Consider the following 20,952-nt stretch of genomic DNA (forward strand, 5'->3'; position numbering starts at 1 on the left):
CATTATGTGGACGCCAATTAATTAAACTTTCATGTGTCAAAGTACAAAAAATGTTCTCTTCATCTATGTTGCCCTAAACATTACAGGGGAGGAGAAAGGTCAAAGTAAAAACATGAATTAAATCGGAGGGCCCCTATGAATTTCAGTCTTAATTAAAGGAGGATCCTTGCTTTTCCAGATTCCCACCCTTTAAAACTCACATATCTTGTGACCATTTCCGGGTATCAATGTTTAGTTTGGGTATGAAAATTGGTCAGAAACACCGTTTATTAATGAAAGCTTGAACAAGAGTATTTAATGCAATCTAAATAATAATATTACATGTTACAATGAGGTTACTTACACAGCAAAATTATACAATCACAATGTCAGAATGACGGAACATCCTCAGCTAAAATATGGAATGGCGGAATTTCTGATATTGCGGAATGACGGAATATCCTCAAACGCGAAAGGAGGATCATATATTGAGCTGCAATTTTGGGTAAAATACTTCCCATTCTAACTCGAACTATTGTAGAAGAAGACAATAACGCTAAATACGATGTTTCAACAGCGAGGCCAACCCTTCTCCTGAAATAAGCAATCACAACGTCAATTAGTGCTGAGGGAGCTTTGGGTAACTACAAGTGTTATCACGTTATCTTCGTGTAGTCACGGGAGAGGAAATTATGTAGGAGAGACTTTGAATATAAATATCAACACTCATTCCTTCCATGGTAAATAGCCTGCCGTTGCACTGAATTAGCCGGAACGAGATTTGGTTTCATCCCATATTTGATCACATTTCTTAGTGTCATTCGCTTCTCAGGTGAGTCATTGTCCAATAAGGTAAGTATATTACTGTAGACCTGTAGACATTGGATTTAATTCATCGGACATACTAGCGAAACTGTGGTGTTGCGTCGGTGGTAGAGTATTACTGGGTAGTTTAACATTATCAAGTGAGTTAACAACGTAAATTAGCCGCCGTGAAGAGTTTCATCTAGTCGCTCTGAAGAAGGGCTAACGCTCGAAACGTCAGCTTTACAAATCTTTACGGTGGGCAAATTACGCTATTAACTCAGTTGATAATACTAAATTACTCGGACATACTAACGGTTTGGTCCTCAGTTATTCCGAATTGTAGGACCACAGGAATTATACATGAATATTTCGTCCTTATGCACGTTGCTCAACTATCGGTCTCATTTACAAAGCCAAAGAAGCTAATAAGAGTGAGCATCAGATTTTTCGAATGGTTGACAACCAGCTGAACACAGAAACCAAAACGGCTGAAGGGCCTCTCGTCTCAATAAATCAACTTAAGCTCGCCTGGAAGGCTTTGTGCGCGACCTTGCTTCCTTTGCGGATGTAAACCGTCATAATCAAGGACGTCTAACACCTTATCTAGAAATATTATCAAATATTTCAGTTATGAATGATTGTGCTAGAAACTTAAAATCTTTCCATAAGTGTCGTTATTGAGCTGACCTTGATTTGTTCGTGTCACGTTATCGAGTGGGAACTTATTTACGGCATTCGCCTTTAAAGTAATAGAGCGGATTCTCTCTGAGAAGTGGGAAAAAATAATTGTAGTTTGCTCACTTCATTCAATTAATCTCAAAGAGGTTTATACAAGGTAACCAAAGCATTAGTAAGAATATTAATATCATCCTCTGGATGAAGTAGAAGTAATTTCACTCCTGATTCCCCCTCGTTTTCTGCACAAAGAGTTACGAGGTATAGGAGTTGAGGCACAACTCAAGTGGCTGATGACTTCCAAGATGGATTCGTTGTGATTTTTAACAGACAGTCAATTAACAATACCAATCCTTCGCTCGCAAAGATCAGACAGCAGAACGTATGAATTGAGTGTGTCTCGACAACGTGAAATTAACTCCCGTTAAAGACGAGGTCGAGATTTCAGCGGTAAGTACAACGTTTTTCCTTATTTTCTCTTAGAGACTTCTACAATAATAGTAATAATAATAACAATGATAATAATGATGATGATGAAATATGAGTTATCTTCGCAGTAATGAACACTGCTTAAGCAGTAGTAAAAATAGGACCCAAGAAACATTCAGGGTTTTTTTTTAAAAAACCACATATAACCCCGCCCCTTTTTTTCAGGATAACCACATTTCAGCTATTGAAGTTCTGTAGTCCTTTTATTTTTTTATTCTATTCCATTTTTTCCAATTTTTGGAAATTGAACTACACACCTGTCTCTCAAAATCAAAATAAAGAGTAGATTTAATTTGCAATTTTTATGGAATTCTACAGTAGAAAGTTTTTGCATCCCCCCTCCCCCCTTGGTCTCCCCATAACCCCTACACCCCTGCATCCCTCCACTTAACATTCCCTCTCGTAACCAGAGTTCATCAGAGGCGTCCCTCTGACCTTAGATTTACTTTTGCCAACACCGTAGCTGTAATAAATAACAAAGCTAGTTGTTGTTTCCACTTCGTGTTCGTGCAGTTGCTTCTCGGCTGATTTTACATCCAGCACAAAACTTAGAGATGTTTTTAGATGACATGGTTCGAAGATATACGAAGAAGCTGATATCAAGATTGAGGAAAATTACTCTCTAAAAAATGTATTCAAATCGACTTTCCGGCACTTCTTGGTATGTACTGACTGAGTTTGCGCGTCGGGATTGCGTTATTTCACTTGTAATCCGCTTGACTTCCGTTTCCGGCCCCAGGAATATGGGTACACCCGTGCATCCCCACAGGGAATAGATCAGCGCTATCCGACCTTGATTATATTTAGTAGCCCTGAAAAAAGAATCCACGGTTAATAAACAAGAAAGAGGAGATGAAAACTGTCTGTTACATGTTATTTTATATTTGCGTGACTTTCATTTAGCTTGATACGTTCGCGTGATCGATATCGATGCCAATGTTCTCATTCGTCACATTCGCAAGTTTCACGCATAGTTCAATCTGAATGGAACGTTTCTCCGGAAGAAAATTTTTTACAATTCACAGAAATTTCCTTGGTGTTTAGCATAAATCGAGTTTTCTTCCATAAATCGCACCATCCGCCACGTTGTTTAGACAATTTTGCCGACTAAGTTCGTCAATTTCACGAAGATGATCGTGACACTCGGTCCCAGTCTCAAAACGAAGAAAGGCTTAGTCGTTTATTCCTTCAAGTGACTTCCGTAGGATTTTGGCACAACCTTCCTCATTGAAGCATCAGCAAAGGTCTGATAGGATGGTGTCTTTCCGTGATTATGAAATTTACTTACTCTTTCGGAAAAATTTCCGCACAGCCCCATACTTAATTATGCATGTACATCTTACTGGTGATACACTGAATAATAAAGCCCCATATATGGATGTATAATGATGTATGGGGCTGTGCGGAAATTTTGCCACTCTTTCTTCTGCTGGTAAAGTTTCACGGGTCAGGTAAGTGTGAAATTTATTCTCCCGCACAAAGGATTTTACGGTGTCTTCTTTTACCGGGTGCCATTTTAAGCTTAGACATCGAAAACGCCAACCCTTTCTTTTTTTCGTCAAAATGATTTCAGAACTCCAAGATGGCTTTCAACAATCTTTTGTATTTCAAAATTAAGATATGATTTGGAATTTCAATCACGTGATAGATGAAGTCTGAGTAACTATGATGCGATAGAAATCACAAGCAAATGACTTTATGCTTCAAGTGTAACAATACCATACGTTCAGAATTTAACATCAACACTGAAACTGAGAACTGCACTATTTTCATGATTAGTATGAGCCCTCTTCTTAGCCATGAGAAAAGTTACTACTTAAACTCTGTACTTAAACTCTCTTCCTCGCCATCCATCACCATTATTGGGAAGAGCTGTTACCAATTTTTTCTCGCATTGTTGGTGCAAATAATGACATCAGCAAGGATAATTGCTGTTAGCTAAGTTGAGTGTTACTTTTCCTCCAAGCAGCAATCATGTAAAGAAACTACATAATGCACTTGGATGGATAAATGAGAATTGTTTGCTCACATGTACATGTATGATTTGTCTACTTGACCAATTTTTTTAGCTTTATGCACATATGATTGTGGTATCCCTCACCGGTCGTTGTGGAAGACTTATTTTTTTTGTGTATTTAAAAACAGTTAACGTTTTAAGCAGGGCCAAACTTTTTAAAATGACTACGTGTGTGAAGATGTGTTGGCCTATCATATACATACTGAGATTTACTGCAGGTATAATTCGGCTTGTTATACAATACCTTATTGATGGTAGAAATGAGGTCAAAGATATTCAAAGCTAAAGGAGGTGCAGTACAAGTTTTGACCATTGTTGACATCCTTTCTATGACCAATGTTATAGATGATAGAAAATTATGTTTGATGTCTTATTTCTTATTTCTATTTCTATAACATTGGAATTTTTATGCCAGCTTAATATGCCAAAGTTTTCAGAAATTATGCACATGAAATGATTGATCATTGCATTTTTGTTTGTGCTGTCATTGTTGTTTTTTCCCTGTGTTATGTGATGGCTTCAATGATAACTATACTATTAATATAATTTCTCACTCAGGTTATTATAGAGATGCCCATGCTCTGATTGGTCAGGTATTGCATCATATCTTGCTATAATCACAGTGTGCAGGGTGATTATAACAAGAGTGCTAAATTTCAAAATGGCTGCTTTGCATGCATTCTGTCAAGTGTTGCAAGGGAGTGTTGAATGCAGTGGGAGAAAACTAAATTGCAAAGAGCACAAAAGATGCTAAAAGATTAGCAGAACACTTTTCAAAACAAAGGGATAAAGTTTTTGATATTAAAAAATTTAAACCTCTTAAAACTGCCTGCTCATCTTGATACAGGTAATCAACATAATTGTAACAAAATGTGTGCAATGTTTTCTTTATTTACAGAATTTATAACAGAATTTGAAAGCACCTGGGGGATTGTATTAAAACAATTTTTTGCTGAAGGCAAAGGGGAGATCATTGAATAATATTCACTTCACTTCACCTTCCACAAATATTTGTTAATTTTTATTCATTACTGTGTCTTTTTACCTTGGTTATTCATTACAGAACAGGGCAAGATTAGGGAAAGAAGTGATGTGTTTGATCTTTTATTTCTTTTCCAATTTTTAGGCACAATTTTTTCAGCACTAAAAAGCACAAAAGATGCTAAAAGATTAGCAGAACACTTTTCAAAACAAAGGGATAAAGTTTTTGATATTAAAAAATTTAAACCTCTTAAAACTGCCTGCTCATCTTGATACAGGTAATCAACATAATTGTAACAAAATGTGTGCAATGTTTTCTTTATTTACAGAATTTATAACAGAATTTGAAAGCACCTGGGGGATTGTATTAAAACAATTTTTTGCTGAAGGCAAAGGGGAGATCATTGAATAATATTCACTTCACTTCACCTTCCACAAATATTTGTTAATTTTTATTCATTACTGTGTCTTTTTACCTTGGTTATTCATTACAGAACAGGGCAAGATTAGGGAAAGAAGTGATGTGTTTGATCTTTTATTTCTTTTCCAATTTTTAGGCACAATTTTTTCAGCACTAAACTTTAAAGCCCACAAGAATTTTTTTCTGGTCATCAAGAACACTTGAATGGTTTCTTTTCTGTTTTTTTCTTCTTTCATACATATCTTATGTGATGGGTTGAGGATGCTCAGATAAGACCAAACAAATTTTCAAACACTCAAAGCCAGAAGACTAGAAAATGGGGGAATAATAAATCCCTCAATCGATAGTTTAACATATACTGTAATATGTGAGGACATTTCCACTTTCCCTTTTCCACCTCCACAAGTTTTTCTTCGACTAATTTCTTCAAGTGTACTGTTTCTAAATTTTGGAAATTCACCACTATACATTAATTTCGGAAAGCGGAACTTGTCAAAAATTATTTTCAAAAGGCACAAAGAGTAACATATTACTGTTATTGAACCTTATTTCTTAGCAAATGAAAGTATACTTTGGGCTGATTGATACAATCAGTGAATACCAATGTAGTGCATATTTATACTTATTGTTGTTACTGCTTACACTAAAAGTGCCTCTGTGGTGGACTCTATTTAAGCCCTTCTTTCTAAATATTATCTTTACACATGTAACTAAAGGGCTGAAAATATTATGTTTACGGTTGTCGATTTTAGGGGGTGTGGATGTGCGTTTCACCCAGGAACCTTCTAGTCCAAGCTACTTTAACAATGGTAGTGATCATCATTTGCATTTGGTTTATGTAGCCTAAAGCCAATTATGTCTCATATTTCACTTGTAGAAATAATTGAGGGCCAAACATCTTGTTTTCTTTTACTAAGAGTGGACCTTCTTTTAACTTTAAGTTATAGGAAAGCAGCATTCAGTTCGCCACTGGTGTGTTCTTTTTATTGGGAAGAATCCATAGTTTCTCTTTCATCAAAATTTCAGTTCTCTGGGTTTAGGATGTCTCCTGTAGATCCTTTGTCAGACCACGTTCTGAGTGGGGTGTGGCTTGGTTGGCTCTGTTCCTATTTGTTTGTGCAGCAGCATAAATTTTTTTCACTTGAATGGAAGTAGCTTAGAAGCCAGGGTCCTTAGCCCAAAGAGTAAATTCCTGAATCAGCTCTTAATTTTCTAGGCTGGGGCTCTGCTTTATAATTTAGCTCGCGAGTAAGTTATCCAGTATTTAGAGCCCACAGGTTAACTTGTACTGAATGAGGTTTGAGCCTCTTCTACTAGTTGGCTGTTGGGGACCAATTGCTTGATGTTTTTGTCTATTTTATCGAAGTTGGGTAAATTTTGCGATTAGGTCCAAGTAGGATTTGTTACGCTATGTGAGGAATGACATAATCTCTTTTACCTTTCAGAGGCACTACATATAAACATCTCTTTAAGAGGAAAATATTACATTGAAGGATCCCTTGTCACCATGGCCTGTGAAGCTTCTGGGAAACCACTGCCGGATGTGGCATGGATTAGAAATGGAGTATTGGAAAGTTCAGGGAAGAAAGTTACGTTTTTAAAGCTCGAAAATATAAACAGAACAGATGCAGGAAAATATACATGTCAAGCCAATAACTCAGTGGAAGTCACTTCTATTGATACATCAATTGTAGTTCAGTGTAAGTATATTTTAACCTTAATTTTCTATTTCTGGATTTACTTTATTTACAGTGCGATTTATGTTATTGGGGTGACAGTTACCTAGAACTTATAAATCTGTTCAAAAATGAAAGGAAACAGAATTCCACATCAAATCATTTTTGGCTTTGCATGCATTGGTCCCAATTATCGGTTGGGACAATTGAATTTACGTGGAATCATTGCTCATGGTATGTTACTTACAAGGATGCGACATTTTTTTGCTATTTCATTGCTTCAGTTGGACTGTGTTTAACTCCGAAAATGGCTTAAAACTATCTCCGAACCATTGTGATAATCCAAAATTCACTCCGTTTGACTAGCGCACAAGGCTTTGCCACCTTATACTAAATACTCGACTGTCAAATGACACAAAAGTGACAGACTTTACCATGGAGTGATTACAAGCCTCACTTTTTTTCTCATTTAAAGACAGGGAAGGAATGACAAATCCTGCACTTGGGTAATGGATTTCTATGACTTTCTGGTTTTGGAGGTTGTGTAACCTGCAAGCATTATGCCGCCCCCTAGGAAAGATATGTATTTCCTACCTTCGTTTAGTTTCCCCCAGGTTTTTCGTTGAAACAAGCAGTTTACATACTATTGTCCGTGCAAATTTAAAATACTTATCATCACAATGGGAATTTTATTTAGCCTGTTTCAGACTCCCAGGAAGTATAAAGAACCACGATAGTGTGAACACAACCTGACCAAATCTTCCTGGTTTTTCGCTTTAGTTTTTCGCTCTGCTGCTGCTTAAGCTTTTTGCAAGAGCAAACTTGAGGAAGCTTGGATTGTTAATGAAAATTGAATTGTTTTTTTGCATATTTGGTAGTGGCGTCGAGCCAAAAATCCCTAATGAAGCATCTAGCCTATGAGGCCCTCGACTTAAGGTTTCTCTAAAATTGAGGCTCTGTTCCTCAGGAATCTCGTAGATAAATATATCATCCTGGTACCAATTGAGGAAAATAAGAAATGTCTTCAAACTGATTCAAACTGGGTTTCCGCGAGGAAAATAAGGAATGTCTTCAAACTGTTTCAAACTGGGTTTCCGCTTTTTTGCGAGATGAGATCCTCTCACGTGCAGCTTCTAGGACCCTGTTGCATTCGCCTTTTGACTCAAATTGAAGGATTTTCATCAAAAATTTTTCAAGAGCGACAACGTTTTATGTCCGTTAAGACAAAAAGCTGGGCTTCACAAATTGCTCATTTTTAGTAACAGAGGTTTTAAATAGTTATCCTGATAACAAAATAGTTGATGTTATTTTTCTTGCTGCAGTAATGCCGTTGTTTTTCAGTTTGCAATGTGTAAGTTAAAGTATTTTGCTTATAGTCAGCATTCTAACCATGGGTAGATGAGTTGCTACAATTTTCCATCACAAAAGCGTTATATTTTCTGCCCAAAGCACTCCATGGACTGATACAAGACAAACCCTTGTTGCCTTATCATGAACCATCTAGACTTTTAAAAGAGGTTATGATTTATAACCAGGCGAAATGTATAAGCGATGAATTAAACTGAAATTGAGATTTTGATTTGATTTAAATTTTTAGACAAACCTGAAGGTGTGAGGCTCACAACCAATGCTGCACAAAATACCGTCACTGAAGGAGACGCTGTTACATTCAAGTGCATAGTTATGGCTGCTGTGCCACAAGTATCATTTTACAAGTTCTATTTCAATGGCAGCCTCCTAAGCGAGAACAGCAACAGTGAGTATACTCTCAATAACGTCAATCGATCTCAGCACTATGGCGAGTACGTATGTATCCCATATAATGACGTTGGAGATGGAGAAAAAGCCACTGTGAGACTTAACATAAAGGGTGGGTAGAAACATCTTTGAGCATTTTTAAGTACTTTGGAATTATAATCCAAAACAGGAAAAATGTTTTATACAAGTTTACATTGCGTCAATAAAACTTCCCACACAGTGAATCATTACAATCCCGAACAAGGAGAAATAGAGAGAAATAGAGACCCTGGTGATGAGGTTGACCTTTTGTGCCTGGCGAACGACACATGTGCTAGTTAGCAGTATTCTCAAGCCGATGAAGACTTTTGTTGATGTTCCTGATGTTTTCAACAAATTTTCGAGGATAGGGAATGTTTTCTTCATATGTAGTGTATGATGTCAGTATCAGTTGAACTGATATGCTATCGAAATGAATTAAAATATTGGTTTGCGAAAATGAGTCACACTTAAAAACCACAATGAACAACCTCCAGTTAAGATATCACCAGTCAATTATATGCTGCCTTTAATCCTAATAAGCCAGGGAAACTGCAAGTGGTGTTTGACTGCAAAGCCCGATACAAAGAGACATCGCTGAATGACCAACCACTAAGCGGTCCAGACTTGACTAACAGCCTGCTTGGTGTCCTCTTAAGATTTCGTCAGGAACCAGTATCTCTCTCCTCAGACATTGAAGCAATTTCCATCTAGTAATGGCTGATTCAAACGATGTTGATACCTTAAGGTTCCTTTGGTGGCCTGATGATGATTTATCTAAGGAGCCTGTTGAGCACACCTTTTGGTAGCACGTCTTCACCAAGTTAGGACAATTTCGGTCCAAAAGGAGGACGGCTCCAGACAATGCAGGATACTTTGACAATAAAGTGATGAACACAGTATTGAAGAACTTTTATGTGGATGACTGTTTGAAATCAGTGCAATTAAATGAATTCGCCAGTTAATTGAGAGAAGATTCATGTGTCCTATTGTCAAGAGGTGGATTTCGATTGACTAAGTGGCTGTGTAAAAGGAGGGAAGTCCTCAAAACCATTTCAACCTCAGACAAAGCTTCATCAATTTTGGATTTGGATTTACATTCCGGTGTACCTCATATTGAAATAACCCTTGGTGTTCAGTGTACGATGGCTATGTGATGTACCGATACTTTTAAGTGTTGCCTTACCAATATGTTTGAAAGGAACCAACTTTGGCTGGATACAAAATGCAGAGCTTCACCACTTTGCAGATGCCTCTCAGATTGCTTATGGGACTGTTTCATATGCAAGACTCGTCAATGAAAATGGCTTTACCCTCTGCAGTTTCCTCGCTGGGAAATCTCGCTTAGCTCACGTTAAACAGATGACTATACACAGATTAGAATTGTCACCGCTGTTTTATCTGTCAGAATGAATCAGACGTTACAAGAAGAATTTCAGTTAAAATTTGACAAGACAGTGTTTTGGTCAAACTCCATGGCTGTCCTCCAATATATCAAGAGCAAAGAGACAAACGATTCTACATGTTTGTGGCTATTTGCCTGGTAGTGATACATGATGGCTCCCTTCCCAGTAGAAATTTGTGTCAACAAGCATGAACCCAGCTGACGATGCCAGCCGAGAACTGAAAGTAAAGGTGTCGTTAAAGAGAGAAGTGTGGTTCAGAGGCCCTAAGTTTTTTTGGGAAAGTGAGACATCGTAGCCCACCAATCCAGTCTCTTCATTCAGCATTTCTGAGTAAAACCCAGCGGTCAGATGCTAAGCTCGAACAAACCATGTTACTCTCATGGAAGATAAACGACCACTAGACCTAATGGTTCTGCAATATTCGTTATGGTTCAAGTTTAAGAAGGGAGTTGCTTCGCGTCTCAGATTTAACAATTCCATGAGAGCAAGAGGTGCTTACAAGAGGACCCTGTTGATCGAATTCCTTGTGGTAGGCTGTCGATAGACGAATTACAACATGCAGAGGCTCAAATCGTCACATACGTGCAAGCCCTCCCAAACTTGAGCCCAGGAGAATCAGAGAAGGGTAAATTGAAGATTATCAGCCTATTTGGTTCAGTGTGCAGATTGAGACCGTTTCTGGATGGAGCGGGAATATTGCAGTTGGTGGTCGGCTTCAAAATTCTTCATCGGATTACCAATCGAAACATCAATTGCTGTTACCTTCAAAGCACCAGGTTACCAAGCTGCTCATTATGGATGTTCATGAGTCTGTTAGTCATCTAGGCCAAGAATATGTCCTGAACAGTTTGAGACAAAAGTACTTGATCTTCAAGAGACTGGCAGCTCTTTGAAGAATACTCAGTAACTCTTTGATATGCCAAAAGCAAAATGCTGCAAAGGACCAATCGCTCTGACGAAGAGCTAACGCTCGAAACGTCAGCTTTTTTACCCTTTACGGTGGCCAATTTACGTTTTCAACTCAGATGTTAACACTAAATTACCTGCTAATTGATTTTAGATTTACCTGGCGACAGGCGTATTCCAGATAAACCTTCGTTTTCTAACGTTGACATAGATTTCTTTGGCCCACTGTAAGTGAAGCAAGGTAGAAGTACAGTTAAAAGTTATGGTGTTTTTTTCTCTTGTTTAACTATCCGAGCAATCCACGTTGAAGTGACTGAGTCTCTCGAAAAAGATTCGTTTATTTGCGCTCTTTGCAGATTCATCAGCAGAAGAGGGACGCCATAGATGATAAGAGGGAACAATGGTATACACTTAGGTAGCGGAGAGAGAGGAATCCGTGAAGCCCTAAACAACTGGAATCAGTAGAGGATAGAAGTTTTCCTACACCAAAAGAACATCAAGTGGAAGTTTAATTTCCTGGGGTATCACAAATGGTAGGAGTCTGGGAACGCATCATTCGTTCAGTGAGAAATATCTCAAGAGTCCTTCTTAAGCAACAGTTGGTTCTGGAGAGGCATGCACTGCCAACGTTGATGGCAGGAGTTGAGGGAATTCTCAAAAGTGGCTTGCAGTCCTATTGCTTCAGAATCTTTGACTGCTAACCATTTGTTACTTACTTCGAAATCTGCCACCAGCGGAGAGAGAGGAATCCGTGAAGCCCTAAACAACTGGAATCAGTAGAGGATAGAAGTTTTCCTACACCAAAAGAACATCAAGTGGAAGTTTAATTTCCTGGGGTATCACAAATGGTAGGAGTCTGGGAACGCATCATTCGTTCTGTGAGAAAGATCTCAAGAGTCCTTCTTAAGCAACAGTTGGTTCTGGAGAGGCATGCACTGCCAACGTTGATGGCAGGAGTTGAGGGAATTCTCAAAAGTGGCATGCAGTCCTATTGCTTCAGAATCTTTGACTGCTAACCATTTGTTACTTACTTCGAAATCTGCCACCAGGAGTCTTTGTTAAGAACGATTTGTACTGCCAACGTCGCTGGAAGTAGGGTCAATACCTAGCTGACGTATTTTGGAGGAGATAGTTGTCGGAATATCTACCAAATTTGCAAGAACGGCAGAAGTGGATCAGACCACGTCATAGTTTTGCTTTTGGTGACCTGGTTTTTATTCCTCATGAAAGAGCTCACCACCGTCAGTTGCCTTCGGGCCGCGTTCTCGGAGTTAACTCACAAAGGGATGGATTTATCCGATCTGTCAAGGTTGCGCCAAAGTCCTCTACATTCATAAGGCCAATCTCACAGCTTTTTTTACTCGAACAAGAGATCTTTCTCGCGACGAACGACTCGATTTAATCTACCTGACTATCGTGTTGTTTATTGAAAGTGAAAAAAAGCCTTTGAATTTGTGCACCAGATGTGCGTGAACTTTGAACACTAGCAGACTAACTTAAGGGACTCTTACGTTATTTATAATTTGAATTCTAGTCGCCCAATACTAGAAGTAAACTTAAGGGGTTGGAATGTTGCAAGGAGAATTTGCATTTCTGTCCAATGTCAAGTAACTGCGAAAAGATTTTATATTGTGTTTCTTTCAATGGAACTACTATTGTGATGTTCTGTTTCAATTCAATTAAGCCCGCACTTTTGTATGAGGTTGTGTAAAAATTACGTAGTGCTGGTAGCACTTTATTTCTCGCCAGTATAAGCTTTGCTTTCGTTACATACTTCTCATTACTTGTTGATTTCAATTAATTCAGTCGTTTCGTTAGTTTTAGTTAGCGCCGTGTTACTTTTGTTTGAGAGTTTTATTACCAGACCTGGTTACGCCACAAATTGAAAAGTCATTTCTATTTCTTGTAGTTCTGTCGTTGGTCTTGTTGTTATATTTGTATTTAGATATTTGTGTTAATTATTTATTTTAAGTCGAATCACTTGTACACAACTACACATCTACACAACTACATATCTTTACATTTATATATTCGTCTATCGGGCAAACAGATTAGCTGTGCATTCATTTTGTGGCGAACCTAGCGCTACAAAACCTTTTCCATTTTACTTGGAAGTGCACTTTTTTCGATATTACAAGAAACCGTTAGGCTCTATCTTAAAATTAAGTAAAATTGATTATTAATATATATAATATTAACATATTAACATATTAACACTTGACACTTTGTCACATGACCTTTTATTTCAAACTTGGCCCCGTCCATTGATATCTATGTTCCATTGAGTTTAATACTGAAAGGCCAGTTTTGTTCTAAGATTTTATGGACCTCTTTGTAGTTCTCTCACATTTTGGGTGCTCTTTAGTGATAGTGTTGACAATGATAATAATTGTAATGATGATAATAGTTATAGTAATATCAATGATAATAATGTTGGCCACAATGATATGAATAATAATAACAGTTTTAGGAAGTATGGTCTATCATACCCAGAACCTTCGTGAAAAAATTATTTAAGTTAACGTATTATTATTATCATGTGGTTTGAGGTGGTATAATGATTACGTAAAATTTAAAATTGCTTGTCGATCATTTTAAGTCGTATTTTGTTTTTTTCCAGTTCAAACAGTTTCAAGTACAGTTGCCACTTCATCCCAAACAACTCCCGCAGGTAAATGTTTTTTATAGGCGTTCTTTTGACCACCGTGTAAAACTATGTCATCATAATAGCACGGAATGAGTTCGAGTAAAAGACAAAGAGTGAATTAAGTCACTAAAAGTCTGGAACTTAGCGAAGGACTGTAGACTCACAAACAGTCGTAACACAGACTGCTAAATCTATATCAAAATTGAAAAAATTTGTTTGCAAAGTTGTTACTATTCCGTAATTACTTTCTTCTAATACAAACTTATATGATTATGTGAATCTCGTCAGGTGTCATGCAGCGACTCAAAAGATCTTTATGAGTAAAAGGCTGTACCTTCCATAATGGAAGGAGTAAGAATAAGCATAATTATAGATGTATAAAAAAATTCTTTTTATTTCTCTAAAGACTCCTTCCAGTTGTGGTTTAATGAATATTTTGAAGCATATGCTGGCATCTTCAAACACAAATTACTTAATTCATGTGGCGATGCAAAACCTTTTTTCAAGTGGGGTGGGGGAAGGGAAAGGAACCATAGTACTCGTTCAAAAAATATAATTCAATCACTCTTTGGGCCTACTTACATTTGTTACAAGTTTCTGTATCAAATATTAAAACATTGTGAACAAGGCTACTCGTAACATGTTCATGCTATTGCGTGCATCAAAACATGAGTTTACTCTCGAGCTTAGTAGCATGCTGTCAGAACGATCTCTGCTGGGATTATTAGACAATGTTCAAGCTGAACTATTGTTAGATGGAACCACTTCTCAGCAATTTTTGTGAATCAAGGCTCTACATAATTTTTGTAAATGTAAAAGGACACGGCTTTTCTTTAGCTTCAGAAAGCAAAGAAGTTTACCTGACAGCGACAATACAGGGGAACTGTAGCAGACGTTCAGAAGTTGTTGCGAAATTTCCAGAAATGGTTAGATAATCTACTTGATCCGTATACCGGAGTGTATAGAATACTGCCGTAAGATTTATCATTAAAAGGGAATCTTAATCAATCCGCTCTTAAACGAAATCTCAATATTTCTGTAAAAACAAAACGACATTTTGAACGATCTTCAATTACGAAACAAGTATTCGACTTTACATTTCTTCTCTAAATATCCTTCTAGGCTTGTCAAATTGCCTTTAAGTTTGGCTGCTCATCCGCCAACACCGTGAACACCAGGTAAGGTGCAGTTTGTCTCAGCACTGAAACAACAAACGCTAACGCAAATCTGTGTTCTGGGGTGGGGAGAAGCTTTCTCTCAGTTGGCGTATTTTAGTTTTAAAACTGGTGTTTTTGCTCTAAAAAAATCTTATCTAATGCAAAATAATCTACATTTGAAGTACATGTTACTTAATGTACAGCAATAGATTGACACAGAATGACATGAATTAATTTTATTTACCTCGGTTTATTACATCACAAATACTCTTTTGGTTAAATTTCAATGTATTTTAACACTTAAAAGTCACCAAACTACAAATAGAATGCCGAATAGAGAAAGAACACGATGCATAAATTATGACTGATTATGCAATTGAAGCCGTGTGGTTACTCAGTTTTTGTCACGCAAGGTACGCCTTCGTCGAATTGCTCTCACTGCAAACGCTGTCCTTTCGGTAACATACTTTGTTTGGTGTTGTATTCTTTCTAATCTTTAGGCTACTCATTTTATAAACCGTCAAAACAGACCACAAGAGTATCCCCAAGAGTAACGTTGCGTAAATTGAGTGCTGCGGGTCTCCTAATTCATAACCTGTTTAACTATTACTCAAGTAACGTTATTTAAATTAAGGTAGCGACAATTTTTTTCAGAAAACAAAGACAACAACAAGGTCTTATAATGAAAATGTTATTTATTGTAACAAATGGCTTTGTACTGTAATCGTAATAAGCTTTCATGGGAGAGATAAAACAAATATTAGGAAGAGGTAATGTAGTTCTATTCTCCAAAGTTGATAAATGTTTGAATAGGTGAAGAATGTAAAAGCGGATCAAGAAACTACTCTCAAACCTAAATGAACTCTTCCCACGATTTCGTTTAATACCGACTGCATAATCAGTCATAACTTATGTGTCTTGCTCTTTTCGGCGCGGTGTTCGATTCGGCATTTTATATCCTTCCCCCCCTTACCTAGGTGTGGCAGTGTTGTTCTCGACTTCATGATGAGGTTCAATCGAAGTGTAGTTGTCAGCAATGTTTTGACTGTCCTGTTGGATGCTGCAAGGCAAGACAAATTCGGAGGTTTTAAAGTCGATCCAGAATCAATTAAACAAGTTTTTATACCCACAGACGGCTCGGAAAGCACAACAAAAGGTAAATTTTACAAAGAAATATTACTGTTAAATGTTTACGCGTATTCGTCCGAAGATGGACTTTTTCTAATTGTTTTCAGTATCTGTTTAATTAAAAAACTCAGTTCTGCGAGTCATATATTTCCAAGTTTTGTTTTTGTCGCTGTCGTTATTTTATTCAATTAAACAAAATCTTATTTTTAAAAATTATTATAGAGAAAGTAGCACCTTAGTACCCAGCCAATTAGAGTTGACGGTTTTCGTTCATGAGCTTAAGCTATGTATTGAGAACAGTGTACTGACCGCGATCACTGTAAATGGGGTTTGATTGTTACCTGATCAAGCTTTGTATAATGATTCGTTTTAGGTCCCGAGGAATGTACCTGCCCATCTAACAACGTCTCGTTAGCCATAAATGGGGTTCTTGCCTTCATAATCGTTCTTCTAATTATTTACATAATTTGGCTACATAAGAAAGGTAGGTAAAAAATTCATAATCTATGATAGAGGGTTTGGCTGCAAGATTCTTTATTAAGCAAAAGAAAATCTTGACCCACATCCACATCATTTGTTTTTCTTTTTTTTCCTTTCGTTCTTTTTCAGGCGCTGTTGGGAAACAGAGGTAAGAATTTGCTGCCACTTGGATTGCGTCGATGTAATGAACCATATATAGGAATCATGCTATAACAAACTTCCACTTAAAACTGATGAGATTCTCAGCTCGCCATAAATATTTGTATGCTTTCTCAATTGTAGGACTTATGAAGATGGAAGAGGTGTTTCCTATGTAAGTTACAACTAAGACATTGAGGTCATGTTAATGTTGCCAATAATTATGTAATCTCACTTTACCTCTACTCCTTAGAAAAAAATTAACGCTTACAACAGATAGGAAGGAAAAAAGGTGTAGTTATACAAAAAAAGGCATAATGCATTAATGACAGGTACAATAGAATATGGGAAGAAGCTTGACTCGATAGGGTCTTTGTCCTGGGATCATGTCCTTTACCAAGCTGCTCCATGGATTTTCCTTCGATCATACCTGGTTCAACTGCGTGGCTTCACTTCATAGATCGCTAACTGGTCTGCACCCGGTTGATATTTGTTTTATAAATAATTTGTTTTCCACGCAGTTTTGGCTGTCTGTTTATCTTGATGCCTTGTTTTCAAAACTTTAGTCCAGGATCTGAATACAGAAAGAGTTTTTTTTCGTGTGTGTATTTTTAAAATTGCACTACCAATCGACAATCTTCATGTTGCAGTTTGTAGCTTCAGCGAGTATGCTGTGAACCTCGATCACTCCATTGGACATGATAGTTTCAATGGCAGCGAACAGAGTGTTACTAATAAGAAAAATAAGTAATAATAAGGACAAGATATTATAAACTATTAATACTCTCTTGTTATGTAAGAATATAAACGTTTGTCTGATGAAAACGGGTAAACTGATTTTTGTAAACATGTGGGACTTTTTATTGGGATTTATAACAGATTTTTACATGAATACCTTAACGGTATGTTGGTTTAATAGAATGAAACAGGATTAGAAGATACCGAGCCAAGTCTGCCCGATTCAACAAAACTCGCTCAGCCTCCTGCGGAATACATGGATCTCATAGAAGTCAACAAAGATAATAGAAAAGCACAAAGTAGTGTTTCAGGTGCTGATTACGTGCCTCTTCATCCGTTAACACGCTCCTGGGAAGTTCCAAGACATCACGTGACCATAGAAAAAATCATTGGTAAAGGTGCTTTTGGTCAGGTTGCCAAGGGAACAGCCTTAGGACTTCGAGGGAGTCCTGAAACTACCACACTGGATATTAAGATGCTTAAAAGTGAGCTCTTGTACTGTAAATAGAATGATAGTCTTGACCCCCACAGTACATATACCCGTAGCAATTTTCCAACAAGTTTTATTAATAGAATAAGAGAGATGGTAAGTTTTGAGCTCGATAAAGAAATAGAAAAAGATGTTTTTCATCTTCTCACGAGCATTGGACGATGAAAAACATTCTAGAGTCCTCATGAGGAATCGAACCTCAGATCTTCGGATTCCGCGCTCCGATGCACTACCACTGAGTCACAGAGACTCTACCATGAGCGAGGTCTATTACGAAGTTCCTATGACACGCGTCCTGTATACTGCTAGGATCAGCGATGTCAATAGAGTCATTTTTGTAAAATAGAATAAGAGAGAGAATCGGAGCGCGGAATCCGAAGGTCTGAGGTTCGAATCCTCGTGGGGACTCAGAATTTTTTCTTTACCATACGCTCGTGACAAAACGAAAAATATCTTTCTCTAAGTGTTATCAGTTTTAATCAGGAGATGAATTCTATGCTTGTCAAATAACGCATATATTTTAGTTGTCGTATAAAATGTTAATGTCTCCCGTTACCTAATTTATATTTGTTTGATTTGTCTTTCTTCAGGCGGAGTTATGGAATTTTGCTGTATGAGATTTTTACCATAGGTAACATCGAATGGAAGTTTATGAGGCCTTGTGGATGGTTTTTGCTATATACCACGTTTATTTTAACAATGTATCGTGTTCAGTTAGAGAAACGGAATGAGCTTCAAAGTACATCAAGTGACACAGGTGATGTTTCAGTGAAGGTCGCTTGTTCGTCCCATTTATATTTCGATGGTCTTTATGGTTCTTCCAGGTGGTTCACCTTACCCACGAATGGATGGAAGAAAAATAGCAAACTTACTTCAGGATGGATACAGGATGCCTAAACCACAACACGTCGATGAAGAATTGTAAGTGCTTTTCAATTCGTTCTCTCTCACCCTACAAGGAAACGTTCGTTAAATCTCTGAAAGATCATTTAAACAATACCAGGTATCAGATTATGATGACATGCTGGAAGAACGACCCAGATGCAAGACCAACTTTTACTGAATTGAAAAATCAGCTTAAGGACATGGAAACCCTACACAAGGTGAGAATTTTGATCAACATGAAAGTTTCTTTTCACGTTAGACCGACTGGCTTAGGCTCAGCTAATTAGGGTTTTTTAACTTAACAGCGTTTAGCCTAACAACCCCTTTTCAGCATGATCGAGTGAAACAGCCTTATGTCATCTATGTCTTTCAGATTGTCCTAAAGCTTTCTTCAGTTCATTACACTGTTCAATAGCAACAATTACTGCCTTAACCCTTTAACTCCCAGATCTAATTTTTAATTCTCCTTACTGTCAGTTCTACAATTCTTACAATGTTAGTTCAGAGGATTTAGTATTGGATCAACTAATTATCCCTGAATTGAAATTTTTCTTAATTCTTGTCACTTATTTGGTTGATTGTAAGGAGAAATTTGGTGTTGGTCACTCGTGGGAGTTAAAGGAATAAATATAGCACCTTAAATGGAATTTTTGTGACTGTCAATATCTCTCACATTTGATTAATATTTATTTTATGTTTTTCTTTTTCAGAAATTATTACATGTCCATCATTTTCTGACTGCTCATATTGTGGTTTTTTGAAGGCAGGAAATCTTAACAGGGTAGGTATATATGTTATTTTTTTCTATTTTTCCCTCTTTAATATAAGACATATATGTAAGGATTTTTTGTGTCTTATTCTCATGGGAATGAAAAATGTTTATGTTATTATGGGCTATTCTCTTTTTTTCATGAATATCTGTTTGCTTTGAATATGAAACATAATGTTAAAGTAGCAAGATAGGCCACTAATTAAATTTGCGTCAATCTTTAACCAGTGGTTTGATCCTTTGAATTTACGCTCAGGAGTATAAATTGAATGTTGTCATCCTTCAATAGTGTTTGACACCATATCTCATTATGTTGGACCTTGCAGCTGAAATGCATCTAATGATTAGAAAGTTCCTTTGGTTGTTACAGGTGTAATGACCAGTATAGGATGCAACTGCTTGCTCTTATGCAAGGTTCTGTATTTGTGACCATCCATATGATTTTTGGGAGAAAGGTGATAGCAAGCTTAGGCTCACAACATACTTCTACTTCAATTACTTTTTTACATGTGGAGGTTACTTTTGATGATGTTTGTAGCATATATATTGAAGCACAAAATCTAACTCAGTGCTGGATTAATTGTGAAAATTACATGTAAACAATCCAATATGTTCAAGATATTCATAAATCACAGTTATATACAGCCAAAATGTTTGTGTAAAAGTATATTTCATTGGATGGCCAGAGGGATTTTTAGGGGATAATGAAATAATTGAAATAAAAAATAATGAAAATCATCATGGCCCATACCATTTTACAACTGCTTAAATGATGAAATTTACAATATTTCATATCTTAAGCCCAATACTATAGAGAAAGTTGTCAATTCATACAGTTCAGTGCAGTGTAACTTTCCAAAATAGTATCAACTGGCTTATTAACAGTCAATGAATAGTACTCTTACAAAAAGTTCAGAACAATCCAAGTTTTGTATTTAAAGCAGTGTTTAACTACTGCAATCTGCAGCTAGTTTGATTATTTATTTGAAAACATTTTCTTTTTGAAGATATTTAAAAAGCCTCTTGATATATGAAAGACTTGGAACATGGAAACATCCAGTGCCTTTAAGCTCTTTGGAGTCATAGAAGACTCTTCTCTAGTGGAAAATATCAATATTGCTTCTCAGAGGCCAGTTAAATGTTTTGACAACTTGGTGAAGAAATTTGATTTCAACCTCATTATCAGTAACCCTAAGGGCTCTTCCAATGTAAAACTTGGTGTCACACTAGAAATCTGCACCAGAAAGCAAGAACTGAAAGACAGCAGAAACACTAGTTAGAGCATGCTCATTAAAACTGAATCGTAAGGAGCATGCTCTCTATGGAATACTAGATACCACCATTACATGTACACCTAAGTTTAGTATTGATGTTATGATTATCAGCT

General features: G+C 37.0%; 1 protein-coding gene across 1 annotated transcript; it reads left to right on the forward strand.

Moving 5' to 3' along the window:
- Positions 1 to 6,854: 6,854 nt before the first annotated feature.
- On the forward strand, positions 6,855 to 20,845 carry LOC136281831 (fibroblast growth factor receptor-like). The gene is made up of 15 exons (XM_066168860.1): positions 6,855 to 7,069; positions 8,643 to 8,915; positions 13,754 to 13,804; positions 14,618 to 14,706; positions 14,903 to 14,958; positions 15,915 to 16,093; positions 16,439 to 16,549; positions 16,675 to 16,693; positions 16,828 to 16,858; positions 17,603 to 17,916; positions 18,502 to 18,668; positions 18,736 to 18,832; positions 18,915 to 19,014; positions 19,560 to 19,577; positions 20,603 to 20,845. Exons 1-15 carry the CDS (start codon positions 6,877 to 6,879, stop codon positions 20,843 to 20,845), a joined length of 1,941 nt encoding a protein of 646 aa, XP_066024957.1. The 5' UTR covers positions 6,855 to 6,876.
- The last annotated feature ends 107 nt before the right edge of the window (positions 20,846 to 20,952 follow it).

The sequence above is a fragment of the Pocillopora verrucosa genome, chromosome 6, assembly GCF_036669915.1.
Source record: "Pocillopora verrucosa isolate sample1 chromosome 6, ASM3666991v2, whole genome shotgun sequence".
Classification (NCBI taxonomy): domain Eukaryota; kingdom Metazoa; phylum Cnidaria; class Anthozoa; order Scleractinia; family Pocilloporidae; genus Pocillopora; species Pocillopora verrucosa.

Coding starts and splice junctions, on each gene's coding strand:
- LOC136281831 (XM_066168860.1), top strand. CDS start 6,877: ATGGCCTGTGAAGCTTCTGGGAAACCACTGCCGGATGTGGCATGGATT. Junction 13,805..14,617: donor ATCCCAAACAACTCCCGCAG/GTAAATGTTTTT, acceptor GCTTTTCTTTAG/CTTCAGAAAGCAAAGAAGTT. Junction 16,859..17,602: donor ATGGAAGAGGTGTTTCCTAT/GTAAGTTACAAC, acceptor TTGGTTTAATAG/AATGAAACAGGATTAGAAGA.